Consider the following 24,425-nt stretch of genomic DNA (forward strand, 5'->3'; position numbering starts at 1 on the left):
GGGGGACGTGCGCTCCATGAAAGGGGGACGTGCGCTCCATGAAAGGGGGACGTGCGCTCCATGAAAGGGGGACGTGCGCTCCATGAAAGGGGGACGTGCGCTCCATGAAAGGGGGACGTGCGCTCCATGAAATGGGACGCGTCAAAGCTACCAACGGGGGCGTGCTATGAGTAAGGCGGCGTGGACTCGCATTTCCATGGAGACAGGCAAGGGCGCGTGACATGGCACAAAGGGTCGTGTCGCGAGTCAGGGGGGGCGTGGCTCATGGCAGGCCTCCATTTCCATGGAGGGTGGCAGGGGAGCGCCCAGACCAGAGAGCCAGAAGCTGCGATGTGCGCGGCCTTCCCGGATTTCTCTGTGACGGGACCGTCCCACCAGCTCATCGGCCCTTCTGGCATTTGCCATAAGTGCCAGATGGGCAATCCAGCCCTGTATAGGACTGTAGTCTTCCCTGTTTTGTTACATGGGAGTTTTCTGTCATCACTGAGCTAGTCAAATAGGCCTGTTAATTTTTTTTCCGTTACCCAGAAGAACACATTTGGGGTGGTTGATGGAAAGTTTCTCTAGATATGGTCATAATTTAACTATAATACATTACAGGTGGAGTATCCCATATCCAAATATTCCGAAATACGGACTTTTTTGAGTGTGTGTGAGATAGTGAAACCTTTGTTTTTTGATGGCTCAATGTACACAAACTTTGTTTAATAGACAAAGTTATTAAAAATATTGTATTAAATGACCTTCCGGCTGTGTGTATAAGGTGTATACGAAACATTAATGAACTGTGTGAATGTACACACACTTTGTATAATGCACAAAGTTATAAAAAAATATTGGCTAAAATTGACTTCAAGCTGTGTGTATAAGGTGTAAATGAAACATAAATGCATTCTGTGCTTAGACTTAGGTCCCATCACCATGATATCTCATTATGATATGCAATTATTCGAAAATACGGAAAAATCCGATATCCAAAATACCTCTGGTCCCAAGCATTTTGGATAAGGGATACTCAACCTGTATAACACAGTGGTAAACACGGTGTTATTTCAAAGTAGAAATTTGAAAATTGAAAACCCTGTTAAGATTTATGCAACCAATTTTTAGGGCAGTATTTGCAACAATAGGAATAATGTATAAAGGATTAGCAAGTCTGAACTTTTTACTTACTGTAAATGGATTTTTCCAGTATTGTTGGGTTTTTTTTTTTTATTAGATTAAAACCATATTTCCTAACGGCTTGTTTTCATACCCTTTTAAACACGTTGTGTACAATAACTTGCTCAGCTGTATCTATTTAATACAAGAAGATCAGGAACTTAACTGTATGTTTTTAATTCCAAGTTGTGGCATTTCTCAGTTTGAAGAGATAACTTTTTAATTACTTTAACAAGAACCAAACGGTTAAACTTGAACAAGAAACAGATGATCCTGAGCGTTTTTTATCCTTTTTTTTTTTTTGGAAAACAGAAAGAGAATGTTTTATCTGTCGTGAAGAAGAGCGAAAAGGCCAAGAAGAGCTGCAAAACTTTTGTGACTGCACAGATTTAACTGTACACGGCCGGTGCTTGCTGACATGGATACAGAAAGTGAGTAAATGTCCTCTAAGGCAGTGGTTCTCAAACTGTGTGCCTATGTGCCCTGGGTTGGTGGTCCAGGACCATTAATTATAGTCAATGTAATTGACCAAACCAGTGCTTGTGGTTTAAAATCATTAAATATGTGGACAAACAGAAGTGAATTCTCTTCCTCAAAACATAACTGAACCTCACCACATAACTGAACCTAGTGAAGACATACAGTATAAACCCAAATTACTTTTTTTTTTTTTCCTACATTTCGTAATAAGAAACTTTTGGCCTAGGGGTGCCATGAAAAATATTATGATACTCTAGGGCACCGTGACGCAAAAAAGTTTCAGACGCACTACTCCAAGGTCGTCTTCATGTTTGTGATCTGTCAACTGTTGAATCCTGAACAACTTTTTCAGATTTTTTTATTTTATTTTCTTTTTGTATTCTGATTTCCTGCACATCGGTAGCACTTGACATGTTCACCTATTAGTCTTTTGTGAGGTTTTATTTTCCTTTTAATTTTTCGATTTCTTTTTCTTCTTCCCTCCTTTTTTTATTTTTTTTCTAATGTAAACTTCTGTGGTTTGGGATGCAGCAAAAATGAAACAAAACAGCAGCATGTGGACTTAAATGTAAAAGAAATTAAATTACATATTTTTAAGTAGAATGGTCCCATGAACTATGTGGGTTTATTTGGTTTTTTTGTTGTTGTTTGTGTGGCTTTACTAAAGATTTAGTGTTCCATTTTACTCACAACTGAGTATGTGCATATTGAGAACAAGTGTGTGTGTGTGTGTGTGTGTGTGAAGGGGGGGGGGGTATTTTGCTTTATATACAGTGCTGCACATTCTGGGGCTTTAAGTATGGCTCCATATGTCCCAACTTTCAAGAATCATTCATATTTTCTACTAGGTGCAGTATCTTTAACTTACTATTTTTATTCAGGCATAATTCAGATTCTGAAATAAACGGAATACTTTCCTATATCTGTTGTACCTTGGGACCTAAAATTTTGTTCTGGTCACATGGCTATGGGTTATGTCTGTTTTTTTCATTATAAACAATAATAATAATATTGTTTGAATTTTGCAGTACCTAACAAAGACATAAATAAATGAGCAAAACAGGAAAACAATGACTAAAGGCCTCCACACATTAGAACGATATTGTACACGATGCACGCGATTTTGACACATCAGATCGATATATTGTTAGTGCAAATTGCATACCTTTCACTAATGGTAACGATCCGATGCACGATCCCATAGATCGTTTCTCGTATCTTCAGATCTTCCCAGGCAAGATTTGAAGCTATCCTCAACGACTGCATGCTTCTGGATGTGGCAACTCCTCAGAGCTTTTGCAAGATCTTAAAGATCTATCTTTATGTGTATGCGCTATATCGTGAGCCTGAGACTGCCGGGGAGCAGGGAAATAGTTAGTGGCATCGCTCGTTTGCGAGTCATTATAATGTACATGGTATATAGACATTTCTGCATCAGGTGAACAGACACTGAAATAATCATCATGGTGGAAGAAACCAAGGGTTATATGCTGTTGTAGGGAGTATGCGAGAGAAAATAGTCGGAGAGGAAAAAGGATGAGGAGTGAGTGCCCTGCTCATGAGATCTTACATTCTGAAGGCGTGGGGCACAGTTGGTGTAGAAGTGAGGGTTAGGATGAGAGATCAGGGGGGCTAAAGAGGCACATGACCAGGGCCGAATTAAGGGAGGGGCAGCTCAGCTGTTCATTAACAGCGGCCGCCAAGGAGGTGTTCCGTATACTGCAGTCTGTCATCTCGCGGAATGCTGCATTGAAATCCCGCGAGACACTGACTCTGGCCTCTGCTGCTCCGCCGCTTTCTGGACAGGTAGTGTGTGTGTGTGTGTGTGTGTGTGTAGGGGTGTGTATTTGGGTTGGTCTTTGTCAGCTTTTGTAGTAGTGGGGGCTCCCACACCCTCATTGCCCCAGGGCCCCCATCAGCCTTAATCCAGACCTGCACATGACCCCTGTCCTGGATGTGAGGGGGCGCCACCTCTGCCCCCAACTTTGAGGGTGAGAAGGCTGTCCCCTTGCCCCCTTCCCTGCCGGACAGTTCAACAACGCTGGGCGCCCTTCTAATTCTTCCTATCCTGGTGTCGCCTGTCAGTTTTCAGAAGAGTGCTACAGAGACCTCACACACTGGGAGTGCTCAGTCAGGAGACCAAAGTATAGCAGCAGTTTCTTGCCAAGTGTTATCCAGACCACACCGGGGTAGGAAGATTTAGGAGAGCCCCCCGTGATTGCGGGAGCAACAGCCACTACAGGGGAACTGCTTACCCCATTTGTAACCAAGAAGCCACTGCATCGGTATTTGTGACGATTCCTCACCGTGTGTCATCCAGGTGACATTGCTCTAGGAGTAATAAGGAAAGAACCTGGTGGTAACAGTGCTGTATCCTCAATAAGGGAACCGAGAACCCTGACCACAGACTGTGGGAAGGTGTACAGAGGTAGAATGGACCCCAATAAAACCGCTTACCAGTAAGCCCAAATAACATTTCAATACATGCATGGTGGTTGTCTGTACATTATATAGGTGGTGTGTCTGTATATATTATATGTGGGGCTGTCTTTATATCATATGGTGGGTTTCTATGTACATTATGGAAGTGGTGTGTATGTATATTATATGGATTTGAAGGAGATAGTTGTGCTGCCAATAGATAGTGAAATTGGTGTGTGTGTGTGTGGGGGGGGGAGGAGGATTATCAGCTCAGTCATAAAGGGGGGAACTCACGGAGCAATATTCTAAGCAATCTGACTAGATTGCTTAGAATTTCAGTATTATTGCTCTGTGTGTACCCCCTACAGCGATAGCGATATCACTGCTGCTAGATTGGCCTGCATGCCACTTCACTTCACTGGGTGAAGTGAGCGCACCCCCCCCCCCCCCGTCTCCCCCCGCACGCTCGGCACACATCGTGCTAAGCGGCGGGAGAGATGTGTGCTGAGCGGTTCGCTCAGCACACATCTCTCCTGCATCGGCCCGTCTATATGGGCCTTAACACTTTACATTTAAGAAAAAAAGGCATCCAAGAAGAGATAGCAGAGAGTCAGTTGGTGAAATGAGTGAGGAGAGAGTGGGAGAGGTATGGAAGGAAAGGTAGATTTGAGTATCATCAGCACAGAGATGATATTGGAAGTTGAAAGAGGGAATTAACTCACCTAATGAGGATGTATAGAGAGAGAGAAAAGGCGAGGTCCAAGAACAGACCCTTGGGGGACACCTCTTGTTAGAGAAAGTGCAAGAATGGTGGAGTCATGAGAAGAGACACAAGAATGACCAGAGAGGTAGGATGAGAGCCAGGAGAGGGGAGTATCACACAGACCAATGTGTGAGAGGGTGGTCGACTGTGTCAAAAGCAGCAGAGAAGTCAAGGAGAATAAGCATAGAATAGTGTCCTTTTAAATTTGGCAGCTTGGAGGTCATTACAGACTTTTGAGTGCAGTTTCAGTGGGCTGGAAGGCACAGAAGCCAGACTGAAATGGGTCCAGATGGGAGTGGAAAGAAAGAAAAACAGTAAGTATGTTGTAGCCAATATGCTCAAAGTTTGGAGGCAAAAGGGTCAGTAGTTGAAGAGTGTTAGGAACAAGGGTAGGTTTTTTAAGACTAGGGAAGACAAGGGCATGCTTGAAGACAGAGAGGACAGTGCCTGGTGTGAGGGAGAGATTGAGGAGGTGGGAGGGATGGGAACAAGCAGAAGGAGAGAGGTAGCGGTTGAGGCAGGGGGGATTATAGGATCTAGTGGAGGTGGGGTACCAGATGAGGGTCATTACTTCTTCTCTATATACAGGAGGAAAAATTTAGTCAGAGGTGGTAAGAAGGATAGGGAGGGGTGGTCAATGGAAGGAGGGGGCGGGTTGTTGAGGGTCTATTGGGATGTGATGTCCTGGCGTGTGGAGTCCATTTTGGATATGAAGTAGGTGGCAAAGTCAAGGACAGAGGGAAGAAGGGAGTCAAGGGGGGGCAGAGGAGGGAGTTGACAGTGACCGAGACACCAGGAGTTCAAAGGGTGGGAGGAGATGAGGTTCTTGAAGTATTACCGTTTAGAGACGGAAAAGCATAGTACTGTAGGATGAGAGCATAAATTTGAAATGTAGGAAATAGTTATTTCCTCCACTGTTGCTCTGCGGTACGTAATCTTCTTTTTCTTTTCTTTTTTGGGGGGGAGGGGGTGAATTTGGGTGTTTGGGTTGAGGTGTTGATCTGCAAAGGTAAAAAGAGTCAAGAGCAGAAGTAGGAGGCATTTTATAGGGAAGTTTTTAGTTCTGGAAAGGAGCGAGAGAGAGAAGTGAGTCAAGCAGGGGGGATAAGGAAACTATGTTGATGGCCCCACTGCTACGCTTAGTGATGGCAGCCTTTGGAGGTAGAGATGGAGAAGCAGAGAGGGATATGTTTAAGAGCAGGTAATGATCAGAGAGGGGGAATGGAAAGTTGTAAAAGTCAGAAATATCACAACGGTTAATGAAGACTAGATCAAGCGAGTGCCGACTCATACGGCAGTTCATTTCACTATAATGAGGGCAAGGTGTGTAACTAGAACTTTGGGGGCCCCATAGTAAAAATTTTTTAAGGTGGATAGTGTTAGTGTGGAAGCAGAAGCAGCAGGGACATAGAGTATGTGGCAGAAGGGACATAGAGATGGTGAAAGGCTGTAGGGACTTGGAGATAGTGGCAGTAGGGACATAGCGAGACTTACAGTAGGGACATAGAGTGACAGCAGGGACATAAAGAGTGGCAGCAGCAGGAGAGTAAGTTCATCCCAGTCGCCCAGAGGTATGTTGGCGTTTGGTACCCCCTCAAAAAAAAAAGGCACACACATATTATAGAATTATATAGATGGCACTCTCAGCTGATCTGCAGGGACCGAAGCTTGCATTGAATTTGCAGGGTTTCAGCTACGCTGTGTGACAACAGCCGGTGAGTCAGAGTCAGACTCGTGAGATTCATCCATCTGCAGCATGTAGAGACATAGAGAAGAGTTGCAGTAGGGATATAGAGAAGAAGCAGGGACATAGAGAGAGTGGTACTAGGGGCATAGATTGAGTGGCAGCAGCAGGGCTTCAGCTACGCTATGTGACAACAGCCATCTGCAGCATGCAGAATCAGTGTTTACCGGTGGTTCACCCTTATTGCAGGTGCTAGCAGAGCTCCTTTTGACAGAGCCAATTATCTCTGCAGCACCAGCTGGTGTACCACAGAGCTACATGGAAAAAGAGCTGTCACACTAGGATCCCGCTGTGAACAGTGAGCTTGGAGTTTTGGAGGCAGGCATCTCCATTGCCTCTGGGAGTTAAAGCCCTGGACAGCTGGGACATAGCACGAGTGGCAGCAAGGACAGAGAGAGACAGCAGGGACATAGAGTGGCAGTAGAGACATAGAGTGGCAGCTCTCTGTATGTAGGTTTATTGGCTCTGACAAGAAATTAGTAATTACCCCTAGTGCATTACTCCCAACTGTCCCGATTTCCGCGTCTCAGTCCCATTTTTTTGGGACTGTCATGCTGTCCAACCCGCAGCCCGTAGTGTCCCGTAGTTGTGGGTGGTGGGGGGGCACTTAGGAGGCTCCTGTCACATGCGCACAGTGTCTATTCACAGGAGACAGAGGGTCTGGAGGCATGCCAGCAGCTCATAGAGCGCTGGGCATGCCCCCTCAGTGATGGAAAACAGTGGCATGGCTCGCGATCGTGCCACTCCTGCAAAGCATGCCCTCTTTTATATAGGCCACACCCCCTTTATGCAAACTCATGGGTTCGTCCACACCTTTTGAGTCTCGCTTCCCCATCTCCCGATGTTGGGAAATATGCTAGTGTGTGTGCATATGGTAGGAAATATAGATTGTAAGTTCCACTGGGGCAAGGACTGATGTAAATGGTTAAATACTCTCTGTAAAAGTGCTGCGGAATATGTGTGCGCTATATAAGATGCCTGGTAATAAATAAAATAGAGAGGGACAGCAATATAAGATTACTGAACTTGTAGGTAAGGATTTGCAGTGCCACTCATTGCTTAAGTCTCCCAGTCATAGCCAAGAGTGGCGGACGCCATGGAGTAGCAGGGCCCGCAGCAGCCTGCTTCCACTGCACTTTGGTGGTAATTCCAAGTTGATCGCAGCAGGAAATTTTTTAGCAGTTGGGCAAAACCATGTGCACTGCAGGGGGGCAGATATAACATTTACAGAGAGAGATGGATTTGGGTGTGGTGAGTTCAATCTGCAATCTAAATTGCAGTGTAAAAATAAAGCAGCCAGTATTTACCCTGCACAGAAACAAAATAACCCACCCAAATCTAACTCTCTCTGCAAATGTTATATCTGCCCCCCCCCCTGCAGTGCACATGGTTTTGCCCAACTGCTAAAAAATATCCTGCTGCGATCAACTTGGAATTACCCCCAGTGTGGAGGAGCCAACAGTGAGAAAGGAAATGGCCATGTGCTGTGCGTTGTGGCCATACAGACTGTGCCCCTTCTGCTGCACAGCCCAATCGGCAATCATCCCTGCCTCTGTGCCTCCGCTGCCACTTCCACATAAGGAGTTGTCACCCCACGCGCCCCAAAAGCTGCAGGCTGAATGTTTTTTAACAGTCTACACTAAAATATTTGTGTATGTTTTAATCACCTTCTTCCCTTTTTCATAAATGTACGATATTTAGATATTATGGAATATTTAATTGATTTCTTCTATTCATATGGAAAATATGCACTTTCATATGAGTTACTCCACTTGTGTATGTGGCAAGCTTATTGCTTTTATGACTTAAGGTTTCTCATTCAGTGCATTGTCAATCATGCCAAAAACTTCATGCTTTTTGGTATGTTTTATTTCTACCAGAGTGAAGTGGTTGTTGACTCTGTGCAATATAACGTAACGCAGTTTTATGTAGCAATATAAAGACAAATGACGTATACTTCAAAGAAACAGATTTTATGTTTAAAGATAAAGTGATCAACACGTGTTGTCCCCACAGCTGCTTCATAGTATTCGTATTGCAGCAACCAACCTCCATAATTAGGCAAGTCATAATAACCAAGCCTTACCACTTTACTTTACATCACATACAGTATAATATAAAGAGGCACTTATTCTCATGTCTGTTTTTGCTAACAAATGTTTACCATTTTTGTTTTATGTTTTAATTTTTAACAAAAAAAAAAATCAAAGAATCATGATTCTAATGCTTTGTATGAAATTATTTTAAGCCATGATATAAAATTGGTGTAATATTGTGTAATATCAAAAGTCAATCAGAACTGTCTGCATGGGCACAAAAATTGAGTTTTTGCACACAGTGCATGTGCAGATGCGCATTTATGTTTTTTTTTGTTTTTTTTTAATATCGCCGTCAGACGTAACTTGGCTAATTCTGTCTCTACGCAAAAGTGAGCTATTTTAGGGGTGATAACAAAGCGTTCATGCGGATCCACCCTAACTTGTGGGAGTGTCACAGGTGCTTTACTGCCAAATCAGAATTGGTTCCTCTGTTTCCTTTGATGTAAACAAAGTGGAAAAAAATGCATGCTAACAATTGTTAAAAAGTAACATTTATTATTCACGATTAATACTGTAGCACACCAAGGAATTATAGTAGTTATATTACTTAAGGTTTCCAACAACCCACCCAAGTTTAAAAAAGTGTTTTGTGCATTGCATTTAAGTCAGACTGGCCCACAGGGGAATCCACTTGGTGTGTCCCACTGCTCGAAGGCCCAACTCCTCCTCTAGGGAAGAGATTTCAGACTCTGCAATTTAATTATACATGATATACTGTATAAATGTTACATTATACTGCACAGGACTATTTTCTACCGTGCATTGCTGTTCTTAATCATGCATGCACAAGCAGTATTTACTATATATAGTTATCATGGGAACCAGACCATGCTCACTCTACTGGTAAGCCAAGTCTCTGTGGTGGCTGACCACCATTGGTGTTTCTTTAATGGGTGCGGTGCACATGGGTCCCTGGGTCCAGGGGGGGGGCCCACACCGCACCCATTGCACCCATTTTAATATTTATCTTTCCGGAGTGCAGCGCTGGGAGCTGCGATTGTGGCAGAAATCGCTGCCAAAATGGCCACCGCGCATGCGCGGTAGCCAAATTGGTCTCCGGAAACATGGCGCCCACCATGATCCGAAGACGTGCGCAGTAGACTCCGGCACAATGACAGAGTCTACAGAGCCGTACAGAGGAGGGGGACAACCCGGAGGTGCACACGGGCCCCATCCTCTGTAGAAACGCCCCTGCTGACCACACTCTCTTTGGAGACTGACCACACTCTAATACACTCTCGCTGATCTATGCATAGTTTATTGAATACTGTATGTCTACTTATGTCTCCTCATGCCTGGAGAATCCTAGAAATTATATGTAATTGTGACATAAAGGGGGTACATGTACTAAGGAAAGATAAGGGGAAAAATTAAAGAGACAAAGAAATTCCCTGTACATATCTCTTCTTGTTATGTACCACATGGATATTTCTGTCCTCTGCCTACATGTGCTAAAGTAGGTTAGATTATCGGATGACCCAGGTATTATTAAAAACAAGTAAAAAGAAATGTGAATGGGGTGCGCTGTCAATAGCCGCTGGTGTAGGGGGTGGTAATCCCCAATGTATGGTTACAGAAAAAAGAAGAAATTACACCTGCGCTATGTTGTTCCAATGGGTAAATCCCCCTAGTCTCTCCAAAAAATCAAGAAAACATAATTAATAGTAAAGAAAATACAGATAAAAAAGGACGGTAGGTTTTAGGTTGAATTAATAGGATAATTTAATAAAAATAATATCTAAGAACATATAAGAATTATGACATCTGTACTCAGCTAAAAAAGACTCAGTTCATGGGTCATCAACTTAAAAGACTCAGTTCATGGGTCAAGGACATTCACTAGTCCCCTAGGAGAATTTTATAGTACCCCAGGCTAGGATTCTCTCCAGATTGTGGTCCACAATTGAGATATTCGGTGAGTGACAACTTTTGAAAGTCCCTCTTTTAAGCACACTGTGCAAGCTTTCTCATGCAGACAGGGATTTTTTTCTCAATCTCACCATAGCAGGTTGGGTCCAAAGTGGAGAGACCAGTTGGTGCCGTCCGGGTCAATCGAGAGTAGAAAGTTCTCCAATTTTGCAGGGGATGATCAGTGAAAATTGTCCAGCAATAACGTCTCAACGCATTTCGCTGATGTTAACTACCAGCTTCCTCAGGAGTGAATGATAGATCATGACCCCGGGCTCTTTATATACCCTATGCAATTAATAAAATTACAGACACCTGTGTATTAATTAATTCAACTACCTAACCGTCCCTAAAAAGGTGAAAACAAATATCATATAAGCCTCTATTCTGGTCTCACATATGGATGTTTACAATTTCAATTAAAAACGAGGTCTGAAAAAGAATAAAAATGTTATGTTTATTATGGAAAAAAAAAATCGTCTTTTGTCCGGTCATGTGATTACTAGCCATCACATGATCGTTCACAGATATCCCATTGGGTCAAATAGATCAAGTGACTCATTCGAATTGGGTTCTGGGAAGGTGGGGCGGAAGTGCAGGCGTCAGACCGGGCCATGACGACGCCAGCCACCACGCCCCGTAGCCGCGTCACCCGGCAGATGGTCACGGGGTCGATCCGCGTCAGAGCGCGTGATCGGCGTCACATTGTGACGTGCCCCGTCATCCGCGTGGTCGATACATGTGTGTCACATGATCGGCCCGCAGACGTCATACCCTAGCAACGCGGCCCGGGGCATAGTAACGGCGCCGCCAGGCTCCGGTCCGCATCCGCATCCCCATCCTGATTAACCATAAGATAAATGATCACCTAGGTGATCTGGTACATTCAACAGTAATAATACATTCTCGAAAAAATACGTCAGTTGAAATTAATATACAAATAAAGAACTCTTGGAGAATCCAATTAATGCAATAGTGTATTTTCATTCTTCTGTATATTGATGGTGTATTGTGCATCAAGAGAAAAAAGTGTGTGTGTGTGTGTGTGTGTGTATATATATATATATATATATATATATATATATATATATATGTGTGTATATAATATATATATGTATATGTATATATTAAAATTTGGTTTGCATAGAAATCCTAATGGAGAGAGAAAAGAACATGATGGTGATATACAAAAAATTATGATTTCTCTATATCTATATACATATATCAAGCGGAAAAAGCCTCCACAAAAGTGGAGACAGGGTCTAAATCTCAGATTGATATTAGGAGTAAAAAAGAGAAGAAATATGAACAATAGAACAAGAGGTATATATATAAGAAGTTGAAAAATTTCATCTAGATCACTGAATTCAATTCAATCGCCTCATTGAGGCCATCAGGATATAATGAATTACATTTTAGCATCCAGTATACCTCTCTTGTACATAATTTATTATAACGATCACCACCCCTGGCTGTGGGGGCAATCAATTCCAATGCAACTATAGTTAAACTACTTGGATCATTAGAATGTTTTTCATTAAAATGACGTGGTACACTATGTGTGGTGCAATTTTTCATAATATTTCGTCGGTGTTCCATAAATCGGGTGTGGAGAGATCTCGTGGTCCTACCAACATATCGTAAGCCGCACCCACAGCTCAACAGATATATAACGAATTTGGAGTCACAATTCATAAAAGATTTCAGAGTGTACACTTCATTATTTTGTGGTAATTGTATTGAGTTCGTTTTTCTGGGTATATATATGAACACATTGTGCATCTTGTCTTTCCACATCTAAAGAAACCACATGGTCTTTGTACTAACCAGCCCTGGCTGGTAGATTTGGTATTAATTTTGTCCGTTCTAAAATGGCTGGGGGCAAGAATGGTTTTAAGAGTTTTGTTTTTCTTATAGATAACTTGTATTTTATCCGGTAGAAGCTTTCCAAGAATTGTATCTTGTTTCAATACTTTATAGTTACGAGAAATAATAGTTTTAATTTGACCGGAACACCTATTGTATTTGCTGATGAAAGCACATTGTCTCTCTTCTGATTTTTGCACAGAAATTTTGGAAGCCTCAGGGAACGTCTTTTTTTCTTTTAATAGATCTTCTCTGTCCATATTAAGTACTTCCTTTAAAGCTTGTTCTAGAATATTATCAGGGTATTCTCTAGATCTGAAAGAGTCAATCATATCAGTTGCCTGTGCACGGAAGGTCTCTATCTCTGTGCAGTTACGTCGCAACCTCATTAGTTGTCCCTTAGGTACGTTCTTTTTCCAGGGGGCATAGTGGGCATTTTTATAGTGTAGATAAGAATTAGTATTAACTGATTTAACGTAGTTTGAAGTGATTATTTTATCCTCCACTGCTCTGAGGGTCACATCCAGAAAATCAACGTGTTCCTGACTATATGTGAAAGTGAAGGATAAATTATATGAGTTGGAATAAAGTGAGGAAACTAAATCTTGTGCTGAAGATAAATCCCCATCCCAAATAATAAAAAGATCATCTATGTAACGGCCATAGAATACCAGGCTCGCGCCCCAGCCGCCACTCCACAGATGGCTATCTTCAAAGTCGCCCATGTAGAGATTTGCATAGCTGGGCGCGAACCTGGTCCCCATGGCCGTTCCCATAGTCTGTAGATAATGTGTCCTGAAACAAAAAATAATTGTGATGAAGAATGAAAGAGATACAATCTCTTAAAAATTATTTATGTTCCACACTGAGGTCTTCATCTGAGGATAAAGATTGACAGATGGTTTCAACACCTTTTAGAGTGTGGAATATGTGTATAAAGAGCTTTGACATCCAGTGTCAAAAAGGCATAGTTTTGTTTCCAGGATATTTTTTGAATCTTTTTAAGAAAATCCGTTGTGTCCCTCAGATGTGACCTCAGTGTGGAAATCTGTGGTTGTAGAAAGTGATCTATATAATATGAGAGATTGGAAGTGAGTGAATTGATTCCTGAAATAATAGGTCTCCCTGGGGGTGAGGTGAGGGGTTTGTGAATCTTGGGGAGAAAGTAAAACTTGGGCGTGACAGGAAAGGTGGGGAGTAGGAAACGGCGTTCTTCTCTGGAGATGACCCCCGATGAGACAGCGGAGTCTAGTATAGAGCGAAGTTCATTAGTATAAGACTGAGTGGGATTAGTATTCAAAACTGAATAAAATTGGGTATCAAGTAATTGTCTGAAGGCTTCGTCGATGTAATCTTCTCTATTCATAATAACTAAACCGCCTCCCTTATCTGCCTCTTTTATGATTATATTGGTATCTTTAGTGAGATGTTTAAGAGCACTTTTTTCTTGCCTAGAGAGGTTAGAGTGATGATAACTGTGTTTTTGTTGTTTCACAACAAGATCTTTAAAGTCTTCCAAGGTGATTTTATAAAAGGACTCAATACAGCTACTCTTGGCTGAAATGGGAAAAAATTCTGACTTCAGTCTAAAGGGATTATTAGATTTTTGAGAGTCAAAGATCTTACAGTATTCCCCAGATTCAGGTCTCTCTGTGCTGTTCTGTTCCCACAGTTCTCTGAGGATGGAAAGCATGGCATCATCATTGGAATCCAATAATATCGGTATCGACTGATCCCCGAACCATTCAAGATCCCTTTTAGCAAAGAATCTTTTCCGGCACAGAGATCTGACATATCGATTTAATTCAACATAAAGATCAAAGATGTTTGGTTCATCTGTTGGTGAAAATTTTAAGCCTTTTTCTAATAAAGATATTTCGGCTTGACTCAGAATTCGGTTGGACAAGTTAAAAATACTTCTTTTGGGTTTCCCATTCGTCTGAGATCGTATTAAATTTTTCTTGGATATTTTCTGTTCATGCTTTCCTCCTCTCTTGCCTCTGGGCTTGTATCCCTGCCTCTTTTTGGAGTTTCTTTGTGATATTAAAAACAAGACAGTTACCATCGTGAGTCTTCTCCAATGCTGATATTTTTGCTTGAAGCTTCAGATAACTGCCTAAGCAGATGGAAATCTTCTACAGTATGTCATAATGTTCGCAAGTTAATAAAGATTATAAAAAAAAAATTCCGTTACAGCATCAGCCTCACACAAGTAAGTGGAGCGTAATGTCTCATTGCCATCTGATTTTACCATCCATGAGCAGAAATCGGTAAAGATGCACAAAGTGTTCTGCTCAATTCAAGATCAAACAATATTCAATGATAATAATGACTATCGGCAGCACTATCTAGCAGATTATGATTACCTGAATACAGCATGACTGAAGTCTGCCCTGCCCAATGTTACAATTCACCTGCCTAAATGTTTGTCAGGTGAATTACGAGAAGAGGATAAATGCGGGAGATGCAGAGTGGCACAGAAATGGTTATCCAGACTTGACTGTAGAATTCTGAAGTGTCTTGAGTGAGGTATAGCAGAATGTAATGTTTAGCAGACTGTGGACTCTACCTTAAGACTAGAATGTGCAACACCATACTTTAACACTGATGATAAACAGCAGATGAGTAGTTAAACAACTATGAGCCAGGGCTTGAATACAGGACCAGAATTTATCACAATCATTGTTGTAGGTAATGAATGTCCACAGATGTGAGGGAATACTAAGTACTTTATTGAAGCAGTGGTGTCATAATGTATAGCAGAGGAATCACAGTAACAATCCAAGGTACAACATAAGCCGAGTGTAAATGATTGTCCAAAATGAGATTTGCAGCAAAGTAATGATATAGTTTAAGAAGAATCCAGAGTTAGAATCCACAGAACTAATGGGCTGTACACACACAGCGATGTGCCGCCGAGGTGCCCGACGGCCGACACGACCGGCGGACGACCCGGCGGCGGGGGTGGAAAGACGGGGGGAATGAAGTTTCTTTACTCCACCCGGCTCCATAGCAGTGCATGCTAATATGGACGAGATGGTCATATTGGCCTGCATGCATAAGCGACGGTGCACCAACGATGAACGAGTGCGGGGCCGTGCATCATTCATCGTTGGTGCCTACACACAGAACGATATGAACGAGTTCTCATTCATTAATGAATGAGAATGTTCATATCATTCACTGTTATCTGCCAGTGTGTAGGGCCCATTAGATTGCAGGACTTGTACAATTAATCTGAAATGCATGCAGGCATAGATAAATTCCACAGTAATAAGTAAACACAAGTAATTAATACTTAGAGAATCCACAAAGCACAGTGAAAGTCCACATATACTCAGCTAAGGTAGTCCTGGAAACACAAACTGGCAAAGACAGGAGTTGCTGGATGACATGAATTGGCAGACCAGGCTTTCAGCATGAATAGAAGCTTGGACTAAAGACACCAGGCAATTCAGATAGTTCTGGCAGGAAAATAATAATATAACTGGCGTGGGAGCACTAAACTGGCTGTTTTATAAACGTCACACTGACCAATGAAAAAGCCAGGCTGAGAGTGGTAACTCTAATTACAAACCCTCTGCACCTGCAGAGCTGCATGTACACATAGAGCCTAAAGAACAGAAAACTCAGGAAAGACACCGATGGATTGTTTATGCACCTGGTGTCAGCTGACCTTCTGAACAAAGGAAATACATGCACCAACAGAATTCTAACACCCCTGCTTGATGTCATGACACCTCAACAGGGGGACAGGCCACCTAAAAAAGGAAACAGCTATTCTTAGAATGCTTCAGGCAACTCTGTGGTGGCTGTGCAGGCTCCAGTGTTCCGTTTCAAGCACCATGATCATGAAGGCAAAATACAGGGGTGGCGCCACTTGCACACCCCTAGCTAAGACCTTGGCTGATAGTGAATATATAAGATAACATGGGTGAATCTGACTGCACACATGCAGGTGAATACATGCTTCGTACCTGCATCTTTAACTACATACGTTAGGATTATTTGTGTGTCCCGCTATAAATTTTACTCCAGGCAAGCTCTGTTTAAAAAGTTGAGTTCCCTTGATTAATTAACGTTCCCCATACAATTTAAGAACTAAGGTGTCTATTAATCATCATGGACCATAAGGCCCCAATGATGAAGTATTGAAACGTGCTACAAGTTGCTACGGGGGATATTTATCACCAGAGCAATTCAGTTTTGCTCCAGTGCTTGGACATCTGCTCTGAAAAACAGCTGTTCCCCCAATCCATATCACTGTTACAGAGGTAGCAGCATTACTTACCACCCCCGTTGCCGGCTTCTGTCCGTGTGTGACCTGGGTTCATGCATGTGTACAGCCAATGGACACACAGTGAAAAGGCGGTGGAGGTATCTGCTAGGACCCCTTTTTCACACCCCTGCAACTCCTTCCCATAGGAAGGAGCAGGCTCCAAAAACAAGTGCCATCTGAAAATGGTATTTGTTCTCGCAGGCACAATCTGAAAACCTTTAAGTTTTCGGAGTTTGCAGAATATCAGGCGGTCCTATCGGACCCCTAATGATGAATGGCCATAAATAATTTTACTGTATAGCCATTTTGCATCTGACATGATGTATATTAACGTCCATGTAATTTTGCACGTTTATTCAAATATACCATCAGTAATTAGAAATCATGTAAGGTTTTAAGATATTTCGATAAATTGAAATTCAAAAATTAAAGTATTTTCATGGTTTAGAACAAAAAACTTCTTGGGCAACAATTTTTGAAAAGAAAATTTACATTTGTGAGTTTGTGTACTGATGTTAACTGTTTGTTTAATGATTGAGTTTGGTGTTCAGCACAATAGTAGTGAGTGGCGACTGTTTACTGACTCCTCAAAGAGTAGAGACTCCCTTCAGTGCCTCTGGCCTTTGCAGTGGACATGAAAGAAACTTATGAAAGTATGACTGTGTTGTTAGAGGGAATCAAGTATAAGGATTGTGAATTGCACTGCTGTTAGGTTTGCAAGGCAGAATCACAAAGTTATGTTGTTTTCTGTGTTTATGGGACAGCAGAGAAACTAAAAATGCCTATATCACAAAGAAGAAAGAACCCTATGCTGCTGGAGAGAAAAATGTCAAGTACTCTCCATTGGTTGAGCCACATAAAATAATGTTACTTCCTCTACACATTAAAATGGGCCTAATGAAGACTTTTGTGAAAATTCTGGATAAAGAAGGTCAGGCTTTCAGTCATCTTGTCACAAAGTGGTCGCTTACCACTGTGGTTCCCCAGGTCCGTCCGTTGCCGGTGCGGTTGCTTGGGGTCCTGTGCGCCCACGTGGGGACACGGTGCGATCGTCGGCGTGGATGACGCGGCTCCAAGAAGCCGGGAGTGTGGGGATCTAGTGGCATGCAGCGCTCCTGTGTGTCTGCGGCATGGGAGCGGCCATGTTGGAGACCAAGTGTGCACCAATGAGCATCTATGGGTGAGTGTCAGCCAATCCTATGTTCTTGTGGCCTATAAATAGGCTGGGAATTTTGCATTCTGTGTCAATGCTTTGTTGTAGATACTCTGTACCCTAGCTCTGTGCTCCTGCAGATTATATCTGTGCATTTCCAGTTGTTTGGTCCTATCTCTGCTCTCAGTGATTACCCGCCATCTTCCACTGCAAGGATCTCGTCATGTCTCCAAAGCATGGTCATGGTCACCCGCTCTCCCACTAGGTGCCTTCGGATACAGCAGGATTCCTGCGGTGGATCTCTCGCTTCAGCCAATGCTCTTCATCCACATCTTCGCATCATCCTGCAACCAGTCCTCACAGTTCTTCATTCACGTCCTCGCACCATCCAGCAACCAGTCTTCACAAGTTCCACATCCACGTCTTTATATTATCCGGCACACAATCTTCTCAGTTCTTCAGCTTTGCCTTCATATCACTCAACAACTCAACACCACGATTCTTCAGCCACGTCTTGTACCAACTAAAAGATATTCATCATTCTTCTTCAGTCTCGACCTCGCATCATTCAGTGACTTCCTTTCCGGCAGTTTTCCAATCCAGAACTCTTTAGTCTCCGTTTTCCTACAAGTCCCATTCTTATCTGTTATCTTTAATAAATATATGAGAAGGAATTATCTTCGTCGTCCTTGCTTCCAGCACTCTGGGGCATCTGCTCCTTCGGTTGGTCAAAGTCCAACGGAGCCACAGAAACACCACGTTGTGACACATCTGAAGGAAATGTTTCCAAAGTTAAGGGAAGCAAAGCTACAAGAAGGCAAATTTTATTGACCCCCCTCAATAAGGAGACTGCTTATGGGTGAAATATTAACCCAAAATTGTTGGAAACCTGGTCAGCTGCTTGGTCTTACTTCAAGGCTGCTGTGCTTGTATTCTTAGGGAACAAAAAAGAGGCCACGTATGTGTCCATCGTTAATATTGAATAACTACAACAAAATGGTTTTGGAATGTCACTTTAAAATTCACTTTTTACATTTTCATCTTGACTTTTTGGGTGGTGGATGATAGATTGATTGTCAATAGGTCGATACCAGATGTTTGTCATCCATATGGTGAATAGGTACAAAAGGTCGACATGGCAATGGTCGGCACAAGTTGTTTTTTGTTTGTTTGTTTTTTTGGGGGGTTCAACGTTTTTCATCATTTACCATGCACGTGGACTATGACTGGAAATAGTAACCTGAGCCAAATGCAGTGGAGTATGTTTCCACTAATTTGGCCTAGATATGGTTAAACATACAAAATGACACAAGTGTTGACATGTCGACCTTGTCAACCTTTTAATCCAATGAAACTAATGTATGTCGACTTTATGGTGTTGACCTATTCGTTCTCCATTTTTTATTTTTTTTTATTTTTTTTCAATTCACACCCAGACTTTTTACCCTGACAACCTGTGTGGTGTGATACCCCTTTTCCACTTACGAGCACGGGTCGCAGCCGGGAGCCTGACACGGGAGCTGCCCCCTGCTGCGACCCGTGCTCGGCCCCTTTCCCATCAGCAGTCACAACCCGGCATATGCCGGGTTGGTGACGCTTCTAGTGACGCGGCAGGGGCGGCACAGGGAGATCACATGATCTCCCAGCGCCGCCCTTCCATACAGTGTAAACGGGAGCCGTGTCGCATCGACACGGCTCCCGTTTACACTACAACCCTACCCGGATCATTCCTGTGTCCTACCCAGGTACATAGCCAGGTAGGATTCACGGGTCACTTGATCCGGGTTTACCCTTTTCCACTTGCAAAAAACATGGGTAAATGCGCGCCCCCGTGCATTTACCCGTGTTTTTTGAGCTAGTGGAAAAGGGGTATGAGTGATTAACAGGGGGAGCATTTTCACCAAGACATTCCTACAATGGAGCATTGTTACCAAGGATGCTGGGACCCTGCAATGATGGACTACTGCTGGTTCCTTTTTAGAGAGACCAAAGAGACCGTACAAATGGAAAGTGTCAACATCTTATTTCCCTAAAGCAAAGTGACTTTACATCAGGCATTCCCAACCTAGGTCCTCAAGGCACACTAACAGTGCAGGTTTTAGTGATACCCATGCTTGAGCACAGGTGACTTAATTAGTACAGTACATCAGTTTTTATTTAACCATCTGTGCTGAAGCCTGGAGATCACTAAAACCTTGACTGTTTTGTGCCTAGAGGACCGAGGTTGGAAATGCCTGCTCTACATTTTATCTTTTATTAACAATTACATTATGGCTACTTTGGATTGGTAAGAGTTTTTAGTTTCTGCAGTTTTTAAGCATTTCTGTATCTTTAGTTGTATTTTTACAAAGGAATATGATTAAATTAATGAATATATTCACTTACAGTATCTATTTATTTCCAGATATAGCTACTGTATTACCGCTTTTGTTATTTGTGTGTACCTAATAAATGTGACCTGATTTTTTTTCACTGAATTCGGCATCCCTAAATTAGGAGAAAACACATATTCACGTGACCATTGCAGAAAATGTTTTCAAATTTGTTGAGTAGTGTATAATTGTAAATCAGTATACTACTACTCCGAATCCTACCCAAACCTCCCTTTTTATACTACTCCTCTTTACTAATAATAGTAATTAAATACAGTATGTGTACGCTATATAAGTATTATCATAGCTTCACAATGGGTAAACAACAGTAGTGAAACAAGACTGAGTGAGACCATAGAAGAGGTAAGAGTGTCTAGCGCACAATCTATAAAATGTCAATTATTTTTGACAGTTATCGATTGTAATTTTTTTTACAGTCTAGTTAATTCTAAAATGTTAATAAAAATAACTCTTTCATATAGACTAAGTTTAGAGAAATATACAAAGTTTCTTTATTTTTCAGGGGCCACTTCCTTAAACAAACGATTGATTTGGAATGCCTCTTTTGTAGTGGTTGTTGTACCGCTAACCATATGAATTTTGAAATGCATCTCAATCTATGCAAAAAGATAAGTAAAATAATTTAGGAGCCTTTCGCCAGTGGGCTTTTTTAAAGACATGGCCAGGATCTCCATAGATGTCATGTGCTGTGCTGTACTCTATAGCCTCTACTGTAAATGTCCATGATTACCATTTGTATCCATGATCTACTCATGCAGCCATCCAAGACTTAACATGTGATCCCAGGTCTTTCCTGCTCTATATTCCACTTGTCCTTTTCTCAACTTGATACCCTGTCAACCTAGCTTTTATTCTCTGCTTTATGATCAGCCAAGCTTAATTTACAGACCCAGCCTTTTTTGAAGGCTTGGGCATTGGCTGAAGCTTGGTGGGTTATAAGAGCGAGAATAAGACAAATGTGATCTTGTTATTTGCCCTGCAGCAGTCATCTCATAACCAACATCCATTGTGTAGAGGAAGTTGTGTTATGTAGTGCCAGGGGCACATCAGAGACCAGTGGAAAAACAACAATACAGTATGTACTGCATAGTATTCTACCTCTATCCTCCATAGTAAAAATCTGTGTGATTTCCATCATTCCTGCTTACTTCGTTAAAGCAAGGTTAGGATTTGCAAGCTGGACCTTGTTGTATGGAATTGGAACATTTTTGTTTTGTTATAGTCAAACATTTTTATCTTAAATTGAAATGCTTGTTGATATATTAAAATGTATTTGTGTCTTATATAAATGTGGTGTTCGTATTTATTTGTCACGTCTGGCAGGGTTTGAGGATCCGGCAGCTGAGATTTGCCCGAGGAGGTAGCAGGCTATGAATGAACCAGATGAGGGGGCTGGATATAGTTCCTTCGCATGGGACACGGAGCAATGAAGAACGTAGGCGGGGTTTGAGAGTCAATGGAAAGTATTTATTATGTACAGGGCTGAGGTAGGGAACTGAGGCTGAAGCACAATGGTTAAAGACGTGGCTGGAGGTGAAGAACTGCGGACTGTGATTTGAAAGACGAGACTGTAGATGATGAACTGTGGATGGTAGTTGAAAACGTGGCTGGAGACAAGGACTGTGGACTGTGGTAAACAAGGCTTGAAGATAATAATCTGCAGGCTGTGGTCAGTGGTACAAAGGCGTGGCTGGTGAAGGAGATCTGTGGAGTGTGGCTTGAAAGACGAGGTAGAAGACCCGGGGCCGACTGTGCCCAAAGAGTCTTACTGGACCGGGTTTTTCAGGAGCGCTTCCACAGGCAGTAGCAGGCAAGAAACGGCAGGGCTGCAGCAGCAACAGAGAAACGACCAAGCAGGATCAGGAGAAACCAAGATACAGCAGGAATCTTGGGAGCACAGGCTAAAGCACCTACAACAGGGTTGTAACTTGAAGCACTGGCATCCCTGTCCTAAACCAGCCCCCTTTTATAGGGAGAGCTTCCCCTGGATTGGCTGGAAGAAACAGGAACTATGCTTAAAACTTGGTCTCCAACATGGCGGCGCCCAGTAATGCAGACCTTTTTGCAAAGCCACATTGCTCACTGCCCCTGGTCTCCAAGCAACGGTTCAGCAAGAGCGACCCGCTGTAGCGGCGTCCCGCCGCCACGAGCGGACCCTCTCACCTCCGCTACTGCTGCCCACGGATCCGGCGCAGCAGCCCACCTCTGCCGCTGCCTGCACAACACCAAGGAAGCCAGTCCCGCGGCCCCAGCGTACCGGTAAGACTCCGGACGCTGACATTATTACGAAAATTAAGGGTGGGGTGTGGCCTTTTTAAAGGTTAGAGGGCTGCCAATGTAGTTCTTGTTTGCCAATGGTTGATTTAAAGCATTGTCATTTAATGTGCAGAAATTTGGTTGAAGAATGTTTTTGGTTGAAGAATGTTTTTTTTTTTTTTTTATGTCCAGAATGTTAAAGTTGGGCTGATACCCCACCATATAAGGGATTTCTTCGTAGCAACAATTTATCTTCCTCCCTCTTAATATGACTGAATGCTGTACTATCCTCAAATCTCCTTTCGATATGTTAACATAACAATTTTTGATCAATATGCCTCTATAAACCAACATCTATTTCAAACACACTAATTCTGGTAAGTCTTTCATAAAATTAACGTTTAATATATACATTACATTGTAACTCACAACTTACTTGCTGACAAGGATACCGAGGGCAATTTTTCAGCTTTTATTTTGTAAAACCAGTACAGCTTATACAGATTTTATAATTATTTTGGAAAATGATACTCAAAAAACATTAATCTCTTTCTCAAGGTCTTGCGTCATGAGACGAGCAACATATTTGTTCTGAAGTGACCTCGATTTAAGGCAATGTTTTGATTATTTATTTTAATATTTTGAGAATTAGCAAGGCTGTTGCTTTGACTAAGAGGTGGTCTGTAGACATTCAATAGGTGGACACAGTTTTTGGGTGGTCAGTTATTTATAATAGGACATTCAAAAATAAGGCTGGTCAAGGGACAATAGTTTTCATATAATATTAGTTGTAGTTATGCCATGGTTTGTAAAGACGTTTAGTATGGTTGTGTCCTTTTGGACACAATCTTTATTCTATTGTCTCTAGAGGAATGTGGATGGAATTGGATGTGAATTTATTTGTATAACACTCATGTTGATACTGTATTAGATGTGATGAGGTTGGATATGGTTTGTGAAACAGTCATGAAGATCTGTTGGTGACTTCCCAGGAAATGTCTGGGTTGAGGCAGTGTTAGGATCTCCTGCTCTGTGCTGCCACGTCGCCATGGTAACCGGGAGGCAAGTGTTAGCGAAGTAACCTGAGCGCAGCTGATACTCCGGTCCGGGTTTTTACTGTGTAGTGGTTACAGGCTCTGTGCATGGCAGGGAATCCGGCGCTGGTTTTGTGCTCACAGTCTGTGAGGTCTGAGTGGGGCGTGGACAGCACCTGCTATATAAACCATCCTCTCAGGCTAGGCAAATGCTGCTGAATCTTTGTTTGTTAGTCAGTTCCAGAGAGTTAGCTAGTACTGTGTGACTTTGTATTTACTTGTTGCTTACTGCGAATAGGCCTTGGGATTCGGTACTTCATTCTGCCAATCCGGACCTAGCAGTAAGACTGGAGTCGGTTGTTTGACCTGCTGGGGTTCTTTTGCTATTCTGTGAACCCAGCAGGTTTGCGGCTGTACTCTCAGACCTGCTTGCTTAATCCTCCCTCACTGTGCAGGGCGTCCAGGTGTCAGTTTAGTGGCAGTAAGCTGAACCTGTGCCCTGCAAGTGGGGGTTAGGATTGTGGATACTCTCCTTGTGTCTATATTTCTATCTCTGACCAAGGAGTTTATTCCCACACCCGTTGGTAACCCTTTGGGGTTTTTTCTGTTGCTCTTAGCAACATCATTTCAGGTGCTCCACATGTTAAATCACTACACATCGCTTCATTGTCCGCTCTATTCCATCTGAGCATTCCTGACACTAGGGAGACACCCAATTCCTGAGCCTTTGGGCTTCTCCGTTCACTTTGTGTTTATTAGTTATTCCATCACCTCCTGTGTATGTTATGTTATACTGTCTGTGAGTTCGTTTGCTTCGCTTCCCTCTCTGTTCATACACCGGTATACTCCTGTTAGCACTGGTGTGCGT

The 24,425-nt window shown here is 42.5% G+C and overlaps 1 protein-coding gene across 2 annotated transcripts in view; it reads left to right on the forward strand.

The window, feature by feature from the left end:
• The window catches only part of LOC134957786 (uncharacterized), a 947,589-nt gene that overhangs the window by 92,664 nt on the left and 830,500 nt on the right, over window positions 1–24,425 (forward strand). For both annotated transcript variants that reach the window (XM_063939953.1, XM_063939952.1), the window contains one exon: window positions 1,474–1,592. In XM_063939953.1, coding sequence (XP_063796023.1) covers window positions 1,474–1,592 — 119 coding nt within the window. The remainder of the gene's footprint in view (window positions 1–1,473; window positions 1,593–24,425) is intronic.

Source organism: Pseudophryne corroboree, chromosome 9 (assembly GCF_028390025.1).
Source record: "Pseudophryne corroboree isolate aPseCor3 chromosome 9, aPseCor3.hap2, whole genome shotgun sequence".
NCBI lineage: Eukaryota > Metazoa > Chordata > Amphibia > Anura > Myobatrachidae > Pseudophryne > Pseudophryne corroboree.